Source organism: Podarcis pityusensis, assembly GCF_964106645.2.
Source record: "Podarcis pityusensis genome assembly, chromosome: 5".
NCBI classification, from domain to species: domain Eukaryota; kingdom Metazoa; phylum Chordata; class Lepidosauria; order Squamata; family Lacertidae; genus Podarcis; species Podarcis pityusensis.
The window spans coordinates 16,700,594-16,713,953 of record NC_138032.1 but is presented as its reverse complement, the minus strand read 5'-3'; the positions used below and the strand labels follow the sequence as shown (position 1 = coordinate 16,713,953).

At 44.0% G+C, this 13,360-nt stretch overlaps 1 protein-coding gene across 1 annotated transcript in view; it reads right to left on the bottom strand.

Annotated features, from left to right (window-relative positions):
- WDR49 (WD repeat domain 49) overlaps positions 1–13,360 on the bottom strand; it is a 101,943-nt gene that overhangs the window by 49,996 nt on the left and 38,587 nt on the right. The window contains exon 9 of the mRNA XM_081007834.1: positions 216–380. Coding sequence (XP_080863960.1) covers positions 216–380 — 165 coding nt within the window. The remainder of the gene's footprint in view (positions 1–215; positions 381–13,360) is intronic.

Sequence of the window (13,360 nt, the reverse complement as noted above, 5' to 3'; positions counted from 1 at the left end):
TGGTATAAGCTTTCAGCTGCATGCACACTTCTTCAGATACACAGATTCCAGCCCAATCTGTTTCCCTTTACCATTTTGTCATTCCAGAATCCAGTTGCTAATATTTGCCCCCTGCAACTCCTGCAACAAAGCCATGCACTGTTGTTAGCCCGTGTAGTCTGCGAAATTGCATATTGAGTGAAGTGGCTTCTCCCCCGACACAAACACATACACACCTTTACGGTTCCATCTGTGCTTCCGGTGAAGAGTCTGGTCTGAGTCCCATCGAGAGCCATAGTACTGATCTCAGCATTGCCATGGCAACCTGTAAACTCTTTGATTTTCTGCCCAGTATCAATCAGCCAGAAGATAACAGTAGATCCAGCATCTGAGCTGATTACCTAAGGAAGAAGGAGGGGGAGAGAGTTTCTGGAATGAAAACCTTGCTTGTTTGCTCTCCGCATCTCCTTCCACACAAACACCTTCATTACTATAATCTTACACATACGTGAACCTCACTTATATAATTGCCAACATTTGAAATGCAAATCCGAAAAATGTTGGCATTGATTTTCTCATCTTCTTTCTTTCAACTCATTAGAAGATTTATCTCCCCCTCCCCATTAAAGTTTATGGACTGCTTCTTATCCTATCTTAAATACCTGCCTTCCCAGCAAGCTCCGTTTAACTAAAGAATAATGATTTAACTGCCATTATCATTCAAGGGAGAAAAGAGGTGACTTGTTCCTTCTGCAGATAATACCCCAATCCAGAGGGGGACAATGTGTCCTTAGCAGCGAGAAGTGCAACAGAGAATTTTCCAGCTGAAATTATAAGGGTGCAGCAGGCAAAGCGCTTTGTACAGTGCCATGAGATAAACCAGCCTCACTTTATCACAGCAATTGATCCATTGAGTAATGGATCTTTAAAGCTGATCTAGGAAATGTCTCAGTATGCATTAGCTTTAATTTAAAAATTTAACTGTGTGGTCAGATTGGAAGAAAGTCCATTTGGAGACAGATCATGCTCAGTCTCCTATGATAGCTTTAAGTCCAGGGCATGCTATGTTACTCATAAAATTACATTTTCTTCGCCATTTTATGTGTGATTTATTGCAGAAGAGTCAGAGCCTATCAGTCTTATTCTGGCACAGGGATAGACAACCTCTCCCAGCTTGTAGCTTTAAAAATCCGAGCGACAAAAGCAATATATGGTTTTTCAACATGGGCATATTTGTGGGGGGGGGTAACATTCTGGACCCCCACACACATTGGCCCATGTAAGGCAGACCCGCCCCATTCTGCCCATGCTCCCAACCTGTTTTACCCCTTTCCCTGATGTTTTTGTGACATTTTCGGGTCTCTTCCAGGTTTGGTACAATGCTTGTGTGCATGGTCACACACAATGTTGGACATGCGTAAAATGGTTGCTGCCTGTACTCAGAGAATTGTATCCAACTAAGCCATACTCAAGAGAAGACCCACTGAAAACAATGAGCTTGACAAATTTGTATACTGATTTAAGTAGGTCTGTTCTGAGTATGACTTAGATACAACCTAGAATAGTATTTGCTCAACATACCTAAAAATCAAAGCGAGAGAAGGCTGCCATTTGGGGATATGGTATCGGAGTCCTCAGAGGACGAACCAGATACCCCACAGGTTAAGGACCTTGAGGATGTTATAAGAAAAAACTGCTCCTTTTCCCTTATGGGGTACCCAAGATCCCTTATAGAGTCCTTAAGTAGCTTCCCTATCGGTAGGAGAAAGTAACAGAGGCCAACCAGAGAATATTGAGAAGCAAAGCAGCTAGTAAGCCTGATCTTTATTAAACAGTTGCAACATGGTCCTCACTCACCACATGCAGGAGGGAGGAGGAACCCAGAACAATGGTGTGCAAGCCCTTATATAGACTTTTGAAATTGCCCACCCTGTAGCTCAAGACCACGCCCCAAAACATCATACGTACATCACAGAAGGAGGTGGTCTACAGCAGAAATTCTGTCTGCCAGGAAACCTGTTAATGGTCAGTGATTGCCCTACCTGGGCAGCCTGGCCATTCTTTTGTGATGGCTAATACTTTAGTTCCTGAATCCAGGTCACAGGCTCGCCCTATTCATACACAAATATGCCCTTAAGACAGGCTTTGTAAGCAAAAAGACAAAGGGAAGACTTTCCCCATTTTCTCCCTCCTTGCAGAGAAATAGATCGAGGTCAATTTGGGAGCGTCAAAATGGCTTCAGGATTGCTCTCCTTTACTATTTCAGACAACGTGGTTTATATACTTATGTATGTGTTTGCCTTGTACATTTATGAATGTATTTAATATTTGAAACCTTAGATGAAACCTTAGAATTCTTATAACAAGGAGGAGACAGAGTCCCCTGGAAACTGTGCTGAAGATCCACTGGGTTGAGATCTAGCAATGAACATGCAGAGCTCTTAGAGGTGGTGGAGCCACCACTCCCAGTTATCAAGAACACTGGCACCAGAAGGTCCTGGGTCCAGACTGGAGAGCTGTGATACAACATGCTTCTATGGACCTAAAGTAACTGTGTGGCTTGCGAGTAAGGGCTCTCTTTTCCCTGGTGTGCCTTGTTCGAACTCCCTGTGATAGTGAAAATGGATTATTGTCCGGTGCTGCCTCTGGTTCATATTTTGGACCTCGACTCATTTTCCATGTTTGATCCTGCTTTGTCTGCACTGCGCCTGCAACCCTGGCCTTGCAGAAGGCCTTCTTGGTAGTGGCGCCTGCCCTGTGGAACGCCCTCCCACCAGATGTCAAAGAAATAAACAACTCTCTGACTTTTAGAAGACATCTGAAGGCAGCCCTGTTTAGGGAAGTTTTTAATGTTTGATGTTTTATTGTGTTTTTATTTAATATTCTGTTGGAAGCCATCCAGACTGGCTGCGGAGGCCCGGCCAGATGGGCAGGGTATAAGTAATAAATATTGTTGTTGTTGTTGTTGTTGTTGTTGTAAGAGACTTACACCTCCTAGGGACTTGGATCCTCATCTCTGAGGGCAAAGATCCACTGGAGCAAAGCAATACCTTTGGGGGGAGGTATGAAAACCCACATTTTTTACTGCAATTAATTTGAGTTTTCCATTCCCACCCCCCATAAAATGACTAGCCTATAATCGCTTGAGACCCTGTTATTTGAAATATTGGCTACAACCATATTAACTTACCCTGGCATTAAGTTACTCATCAGAAAACCTTCTCTGGTTGCCTTTGCTTTCAGGCGCAAGGCAGGTGACAACAATGAAATTTTAATTGGTGGTTTCCTACTTATGGGATGTCCTCCCTAGAGAGGCCTGCCTGGTATTTCCTTGTTGACTTTTGGGTTCAAGGCATCTTATTTGTCTGAACTGAACAATAATTTAGTTTAATCAACCCTAACTTTTACATTGAGTGCTTTTTTTGTTAGTATATATTTATTTATACCCCGGCTTTCTCCCTGTCAGAGACTCCAAGCAGCTTACAGATAAAAATAAGAACAGCTAACAAAAAAAAGCAACTGTTAAAAACAATTAAGCATTGTTAGAATCAAAACTATATATGTATACATTAAAAATATTAAAATCATACAGATAATTACAATAAAAACAGCACACGCAAGCCCTTTCATTAGAAGCAGTCAGCCAAAAAGCCTATTGGGACAGGAAAGTCTTCACTTGCTGGTGGAAGGACAACAAGGAGGCAGCCAGTCCAGCTTCTCTGGAGTGGGAATTTCAAAGGCTGGGAGCAGCCACCAAGAAGGCCCTCTCCCATGTCACCACCAAGCATTCATGTGAACGTGGCAGGACCAACAGAAGGGTCTCGCCTGAAGTTCTTAAAACCTAGCCAGGTTCATATGAGGGAATGTGGTCTTTCAGGTAGCTTGGACCGAAGCCATGTAGGCCTTTATAGGTCATAACCAGCACTTTGAATTGTGCCCAGAAACAGGTTGGTAGTCAGTGGAGCTATTTTAACAAAGGAGTCATTTGCTTCAGCTGCTATAGTATCATGGTTTTCCTATTTTCTTCCGTGAGTGTTGATCTCTTGAGTTTCTGCTGCTAGCCCATTTAATCTTTTGAGCGGTTGTGGCGTTTTCAGCGTGTTTTGGATTTATTACGTGCTGCACTGGACATTTTATCTGGAAATTCAAAAGCAGAATTTAAACCTTTGAAATCAAAACAGGTCTGTTCCGAACACAAGATAAATGTTGTTTGCTAGCCTACAATAGCAATGGTTGTTATAGCAGTCAAACCTAGGCTAATGAGGGGTTTAGCACAGTTACCTACATTTAATCACAATACTACTTCTGACCACAAAGGCAATGAAATGCTATATTGCCTCTGTTACTTGCTTTATAAATATTATGTCATTATTCCATAGATGTGCTTTGGAGAGTGCATTTTTGACCAGCTGGCCAACTAAAGGTCAGCAAGTAACTTGAAATGCCTGCATATTAAAGTTTGGTGGATGGTTTTTAAAGACCCATCATTACAACTGAGACTAAGCAAGTGAATTAAGTTTGCTGCCCTTCAACTTTGGTAATTAAATGAATCTTCCTTGTGAAGAAGTGATATGCTCCATACTTATCATATCAAATGAGCAGTGCTCCTCTAAAGCCCTGAAACCATCATTACAAATGGCGCCCAAGTGGAATTTTAATTGCAACCCAATGTGCTTTTAATAACAGGAGCACTGCCCACCGGTAATATTGGAAAGTCTCCTCCAAAAAAAAGTGAGTGAACTGGGATAGTTAGACTTGTCATTACAATACAAAGCAGTGGGAAAGAAATAGCCTGAGCCTCACTCTTGGCAGCACCTGAAAGATATGAACATCGAGTCAGCAACAAAGAGTAGCGCAGCTGTTTTATGGCTTCTTGGGCCCAGCATGAAGCAGTGAGAGGTTGTGTGTGTGGTTTTTTGGTTTTTTTGAATGGCTATATCCTTTTATTCTGTGTGATTCAGAGAGAAGGGTCACTGTGCTGTTTCTTCCTATGGGTGGATGTCAGGGATTCATGGGGAATAGATAATTATAGGTGGGGAATTAGATTGTGCCAGGTGTAAAAGGGAAATCTCTCTATATCATGGGTAGGAAAACTATGGCTCTTTGGGTGTTGGGGTTCCAGCTCCCATCAACCCCAACCAGCTTTATTACATTTGTATTTATTATTTCCATTGATAGCATTTAAGGTAAAGGTAAAGGACCCCTGGATGGTTAAGTCCAGTCAAAGGCAACTATGGGCTGCGGTGCTAATCTCGCTTCAGGCCAAGGAAGCCAGTGTTTGTCCACAGACAGCTTTCCGAGTCATGTGGCCAGCATGAATAAACCGCTTCTGGTGCAACAGAACACCGTGACAGAAACCAGAGCGCACAGAAACACTGTTTTCCTTCCCGCCACAGTGGCACCTATTTATCTACTTGCACTGGTGTGCTTTTGAACTGCTAGGTTGCCAGGAGCTGGGACAGAGCCATGGGAGCTCACCCTGTTGCGGGGATTCAAACCACCAACCTTCTGATCAGCAAGCCCAAGAGGCTCAGTGGTTTAGACCACAGCGTCACCCGCCACTCTTGGTTCAGATTCCTAGAGTGGTTCACAAGTAAATGTACAAAATGCACAACAGCAAAAAATGAATAATGTTAGAGGCTACATTAAAAACAGAAAAGTCATCTCATGACTTTCAAAAGAGCAAAAAGATGATCTGGAGGGACACAGGATCCCTGCTCCTGCTTTGCCTCCTGCTTTGGTTGAAGAAGGATGAGCAGATAGACTTGTTGGGGTTGTGTGATTGTTATATTTATTCCCTTAAAAGGGACACACAAAGTAGAGGGGAACATTGGTTGGTAGAATGGTGTGTTCCTTTGGGAAAAGGCAACAGTCTTTCCCATGTGACATGGTGTATAGAAGGAACGGGGGGAGGGGGTCTGGGATCATCCCCACACCTAAACATGTTCAAGAGATACAGATAGGTAGCCGTGTTGGTCTGCCATAGTCAAAGCAAAAAAATTCCTTCCAGTAGCACCTTAAAGACCAACTAAGTTAGTTCTTGGTATGAGCTTTCGTGTGCAAGCACACTTCTTCAGATACACTGAAACAGAAGTTGCCAGATCCTTCTATATAGTGAGAAGGTGGGGAGGGGTATTACTCAGAAGGGTGGTGGGAATGGGTGATTGGCAGATAGCTGAGATGAGCCAGTTGACGACTCTTAACGACTGCAATAGGTCTTACAGGAAAAAGCAAGGGGTGAGAAGGTGAGAAATGGCTTTGTCATGTATAATGAGATAAGAATCCAATGTCTTTGTTCAGGCCAGGTCTCTCCATGGTTTTAAGTTTGGTAATGAGTTGTAATTCAGCAAGAGACTTTTTGAACAATCTGTATACAAGCTTTTGGGGGTGACTGGGGATACTGTACTGCTTTCAGCAGGATCCCGGACTGCACATGCAGAGCTTATGCATATATGTGTAGGGTCTGTCAGGGGTGGGGGGTGGGGGACAGCAATGAGTCAAACTCGACTTTTCAAACACATGCATTCGTTGTACCCGCCTTGTCTTGTAAACAGGGCTGTAAGGCATTATTGATGGCTGCTGAAATTAGTGACTCCCCTCCCATTCACACCTGCAGATTTACCAACATTCATGCCTGAGCACATTTTGGGAAGGATTCTAAGATTTAGCTGTTAAAGTCTGCCTTTAGAGTTCAGGTTTAAGTCAGGGAAGGGTAGGGGAAATCCTACTGAAAAAAGATAAAACCTCATTTCGTTTTGCTGACTTTTGCTTTTGTTCTCACTCTGAGTATCTGCCCACGGCAGACTGTGCACAAAGGAATAAAAAGAACTGAAACTGTTGGGAGTTTGGCAGGGAGCTATTTCTGTTTTTCCGTCTCCTTTCCCCTTCCCTGTCTGTTTTCTCATTGAGAACTTTTCAGCTTCCTTTATTTCAGATATTTTGACTAATGAAAGGGGCATATACACATATATACAGTGCTTTTTTTCTTTTAAAAAATGTTTAAGGGTACTCTCATTTTCCTAATATTGAAATACAGATATAGATATATAGATGTATAGATATAGATAGATATAGATGATAGATAGATAGATATTAATATATATTTGCTTCATCCAGCTGATTGTTACAATGCTATGCAATGCTCAGGGCTGGATCTAGACACATTAAAACACAGAGAAATCCACTTTCTAAGAGATCAGGCTATTTGTCCATCTCACCCACAACTGTGCACTCTGACTGGCAGCTGATCTCCAGGGCAGGATTTCTTCCCATCACTGCATCCTGAACCTTTTAACACCAGGAAGTGGACCTGGGTATGTGGTGCTTTACCACTGAGCTACAGCCTCTTCCGCATTGGTCTTCAGTGTCTGTGGAAGGACGTGTGGATCCAGATTTGGCCTCCACAGTCACTCACGGACTCAATCGTGTTAAAACCGTGTTTATGGAAGACAATCTTACTCAGCTATGAGTGATCGCCAAAGAAGAAGAAGAAGAAGAAGAAGAAGAAGAAGAAGAAGAAGAAGAAGAATTGATTTTGTAACGGAATCATAATTTCTGCTCTTTGGGGCAGATTCAACTACCCCATTCTGCTAGTGGAATGCACCTGCACCTGCATCTCCCCCAAATCTACTCTAGTGGGTTGGAAGAACCCCCAGAACAGCAGGTGAGAGAAGGAGAGGAGAGAGTGTTCCACTGGACAACCAGAAGTGCTTGCACTGCTCAAACGCTCTCTTTAGTGCTACATTGAATTCCACCCTTTGTGCTTTCCTGCACATCTTCCGATGGGGCTATTTGCCTGTACTTCTTCCATGCTTCCAGTTAGGAATATCAATGTTTCTTGCCTTCAGCCAGTGTGTGCAGAATATTTTCAATCGACTCTACTGGCAAACTGAGGGACATTTTTAGCATTATGCAGAAGCACACCTGCATTTCCCATGGGGCATACATTCAATAGCCAGTCACACCTCCCTGAAGTGGAGACATGTGTGATTCGTGCATTTGTCACATTCACTTTCATAGACACTATACATTTAAAGCCCATTCAAAGCCCATTTCCCCGTGAAAGAATAATGGGCACTGTAGTTTATTAAGTGTTGCTAGGAATTGTAATTCTGAAAGGTGTAAACTAGAGGGCCCAGAATTTTGAGGTAAAGAATGTGCTTTGAATGTCCTTTAAAGATATAGTGTGTATACAGCCATACACTTAAAACTTCCTGGGTGTGCACTCAGTGCTATTTTTCTAGAAAAAGAGGTGCCGGAACTCACCATGAACACTTCCCTCATTCTCTTATACAGTCGTACCTTGGATCCCAAACACCTTGTGACTCAAACGTTTTGGCTCCCAAACACCGCAAACCCAGAAGTGAGTGTTCCAGTTTGCGAACAATCTTTGGAACCCGAACGTCCAACGCAGCTTCTGTGGCTTCCGATTGCGTGCAGGAAGCTCCTGCAGCCAATCGGAAGCCACACCTAGGTAGCTGAACGGACTTCCGGAATGGCTTCCATTCGACAACCAAAGTACGACTGTAATGGCAATGGCACCCACCTGAGAGGTGCCAGAACTGAGTTCCGGTGAGTTCCAGCTGAAAAAAAGCCCTCTAATATACCTAATGTGTGAACTGGTCCTCTGTCTGTTTAAATATTCTTCTTTTAAAAAATACCCATGTCCTATGCACTTGGGATTTTATCCTAACAGGATATTTGAATATTCTGCATGAAAACTTCCTTTAGCAACGTTTAGACTTTTGCTGTCACTCTAATTCAGGTTCCAAATACTTGATTCGTACAAAAATACATGACCAATCGCATTATTGACACTTGCAGTTTACAGATCTCTTTTCAGATTACAGTGATGGCTGTAATGCATTGAATGCAGCAATGTTTTACACCTGCACACCTGCTGGTGAAGTCGCAGCAGAAATAATCGTTAATCTGAGGCAGCGGAACAGGGACACATTCTACAATAACACAACACATAAAGGTTGGGAAGATCTAAGACTCAGGGAGACCTGCACAATTAGAAATCTTATTTTTTTATCACTGCGAGTACCAAGCCAAAGTACCATTTCATTTACAGTTTGTTTGTTTTTTTTTGTAGTTCCAGAGGGCTCAATGTCAACACGGCATTGCCATATGCTGTACACATATTTTCCAACTTACATGATATTTGTCCAACTTAGACACGTCTGCTAAATTCCCTTATTGACCTCCACTTGGTCTCATTCATTACATAGTTGAATAGCACTGGTCCTTGAGTTGGGCTTCGTCTAACTCCTATCTCCACACTGAATTTTTGAAGTACTTTAGCCTTGCACTCCTGTGAGCAGTGGATCCAGATTTAATTTCGCCCATTCCTCAAATGTCATTTTCTGGTCTTCCATCTGCTCTCAAAAGCTCATAATTTTTTCTCCCACTGCTAAATCAAATGCAAAAGTAAAAACAAAAAAACAAACCCAAGAAGTGATGTATAGCAGTTGCCCATATCTCTTACATGTCTGCAATAGTGATCTAAGTGAGATAATATTGTTGACGATTCAGATAAAAAGCAGAATCTCAGTTCAGACATCCCACCAAATGGTGATTTGCATTAGCTATCTGTGGAATCCAAAGCATGATTTTTGGTCAATCCCCAAAGAGCAACAAGCCCTAGAGTCTCTTGATCCCCCCCCCCCCCCCATGTAACCTGATGTTCTCAGCATGAGGCTTCTGTCTAATTTAACCCCATCTTCCTCCAATTCATCCCTGGCCCCTGCGGACGTCTCCCTTGTGGTTTATCTGTGCCAACAGGTACATCAACAGAACAATCCTATTTATTTGTTATTTGCTTATTGAACCACATTAACCCCAGTCTTTAGGCAAAAAGGCTCCCAATGCAATCTACAGAAATCAGTGGTAAGATAAATCCCGCCCCACAGGCTTCCAAACTAAAAGAAATTATATACAAGAGGGGGACGTGTGGGGAGGGAAAGGGGGGGGGAGCAAGCTCCTTAAGGTTTCAGCTCCCTGGTAAATAGACACAGGGGGTCCTTCTTTCTCCTTTCGCTTCACAATGAAACTTAAGGAGAAAGGCAGGCTGTATTAACTTGCTTGCCTTGTGGTGCATTTGAGCTGATATTTTCATTGATATATTAAAATCAATCACACCTTTCATTCTGGAAGTGTCCCCAAGGGATTTTTTTTTAAATTGAAAGATAAAGTACAGAGAAGATAGGCCACACAGACCCCCGCCCTTTCAGACACAAAAGATACCACTGTTAGCAGATACAATGCAGCAGTAAGAGAAAATGTCACATGGCCGAAAGCTTATGAGATAAGGAGGCTGGAAGAGAGCTGTGGTAGAAAAACTGGAGATAAGTGCCCTCAGTTATGAAGAGCTTGCTGGATCTGACCAATGGTTCAACTTAGTCCAGCATCCTGTTCTCACAGTGAAATTTACCTTTGGTAAATTTGGTAAAGGGACGCGGGTGGTGCTGTGGGTTAAACCACAGAGCCTAGGACTTGCCGATCAGAAGGTCGGCAGTTCAAATCCCCGTGACGGGGTGAGCTCCCGTTGCTCAGTCCTTGCTCCTGCCAACCTAGCAGTTCGAAAGCACGTCAAAGTGCAAGTAGATAAATAGGTACCACTCCAGCGGGAAGGTAAATGGCATTTCTGTGCACTGCTCTGGTTCGCCAGAAGCAACTTAGTCATGCTGGCCACATGACCTGGAAGCTGTACGCCGGCTCCCTCGGCCAATAAAGCGAGATGAGCGCCGCAACCCCAGAGTAGGTCATGACTGGACCTAATGGTCAGGGGTCCCTTTACCTTTACCTTAAAGTTGATAAATTTTGGTACCTTTGGTATCAGCTGTAAAGGGGAGCTGCAACCAAATCACTCACATTCAGGAGCCTTACTCCCATGCAGGCGTAGATGTGATTGCAGCCAGTTAGTGCTTAATTTACAGCCAAGGATGGAGAACCTGCGGCCCTCCAGATTTTGTTGAGACTCCAATTCTAACCATCCCGCAACATTGTCCCTGCTGGCTGGGGCCAATGGGAGTGGGAGTCCTACATCTGCAGATCACAGATTTACAGCGATGGCGCTCAGGGTAGCTATTGCCTTTATTTCACGGGCAGCAAGATTCCTGCTTTGTTCCAAAGCACTCGCACACAATCAAACGAAAGATTATGGGGTTGGTGTTTTTAAAGGGGTGGGGAATGTAAATGATCCCCCCCATAGCTCTGTATCACCCCACAACATACAGCTATGTTTGCTTTAGCTGAATCTCAATCTGGAGATTAAAAGATGCTGTTGGGCGCAGCTGAGGGAAAAGGAGGGGGAGAAATCAATCACAGGGGTCTTTCCCTTTTCTTCTGAGCCTGGCTATTCATTGAGATGCAGGTAGTGCTCTGATGGCAAGGGCCGCAGTGCTGGGAAGACAAATAACACCCAACTTGCATACCAAGTGGCATTGCATTTAACTGATTTCATTTTGTGATGAAATACATAACTGTGATCCAGGGCCACCATACTGAGAGTCACTTCTGGGGAAATGTGCCAGCAAGAAGGCACATCTCAGCTAATTACACCGTGTGCATATTTTATAAGTATCCTGGCAGGTGCAGTAAGGTGACTTCATAGGAAGATTTCAAAACCGGGTGAATTTGCAACTGGAAGGAAGATATTAACAGCAGCAGCAGCAACATATTAATTTTGCTAGTTCTTAGGATTGTTACTGGGGATGGAGCAATGCACAGTTGCAGCATCTGCTGCACTGGGAGCAGGAAACAGCTGTTCACCAGCAATTTGTTCTGGGATGGATAAAACTGTTACCATAAAGCACCAATGCTGCAGCAAGCAAAGGCTCCAGCAGCTCAGCCAGCTGCTTGTGGCTGGAAAGCCAGACAGGATGTTTGTGACTGTTGCCATGGGAACAAAGGGGCAGTCCATTCTGTACTGAGCACCGGATGTTAGCTCAGTGTGTGTGTGTCATATGACCCGTACTGGATGTACTTGGGAGGAGTTTATTCTTGCTGTTGTTGAGTGCAGACATGATTCTCTGTACTGATGTAAGAGGCAGAAATAAATGATGTAAATAGTTTTCTGTCTGCTTCTTTCCCCTCCCTGGGGACACCAAAGGGGAGAGAGGAAGAACGGTGTGTTCCTCTCATACATCTGAGAAGAATCGCCGGACCTCGCCTGCTTATCAACCAGAGGTTGGGAGACGCGGGGAGGTCGACAGGAATATCTGCCGGTGCCTACGCTTGTGGCACATTCCTCTGACCCAGGCAGAATTCCAACAGTGGCAGCCTTCGGATGGTTGCGATTCATCGGACATCTGAATGAGAGGCTGGTGGATTGTCCTCCTCTGCTCCAAGGAGGAAGAGAACAGCCAGAGGCTCAACAGACGGCTGGTGGAAAGAAGAGGTGTTTTCCATGCAACGGAGCTCAAGGTATGCTGCATTTCGGGCTAAAAGTGTGAACGCAGGAAGATTAATTCCCTGGTTCACGGAGCTGCGTTTCAAAGAAAACAAAAGCTCCGGAGGAAGAGGCCTGCATTCCACAAATTTTTGTGGTTAAGATAAGAAGTCCTATTGAAATGCATTGTTGCTAGGTAACGGAAAGTTACTGGCAGAGGGGCTGGACTGTGAGCCTGGGAAAGCGAAACAAAATCAGAGAATGTTTTGGCTACAAGGTTTACGTGCTCTTGGAAGGGACTTTTCGATAGCAGCCTGAGTTTAGCTGCCAGGTGCAAAGAGCGTAAACAATTTGCAGTTTCCTGCGTGAGAAAGGAAAAAACAACTGTTGGATTTTACAGTTTGTTTGACAGTCTGAGCTGGAGGCTTGGCTTCAAGATGGATGCCAAGAAAGGAGCTTTGCCTTGCCCACCTCCCCTGACCAATGACAATTATTCATCTTGGTCTGTAAAGATGAAGGCCCTGCTGCAGAATCAGAGGCTTTTTGATGTAATTGAAAACCCCATCCCTGCAGCACCAACCAGAGGTTGGGAATCACGGAATGTAAGGGCCAGGACTGCTATAATTCTGTGTGTCTCAGATGATCAGTTGGTGCATGTTCAGCATTTAGAAAATGCGAAAGAGGTATGGGACACGCTGCGTACAACGCATCAGAGAGATGCTGGTTCTTCAGCGTTGCTGTATTTTGAGAAATTGACCAATCTGAGACTTGCGCCTGATGGAGATGTTCAAGCGCACCTGACAGAAATGAAGTTTCTGCGTCAACAGATGGTGGAACGCAATTTCCGTCTTCAGGAGGAAGTGTTTTGCTTCATGATGATAAACAGCCTTAGCCGCACCTACAAGGTTGTTGCCAGTCAGCTTGGTTCCCTACCGGCCGCGCAGCTGACCGCGGAGAGAGTTTGTGCTGTGGTCCTGAATGAACACG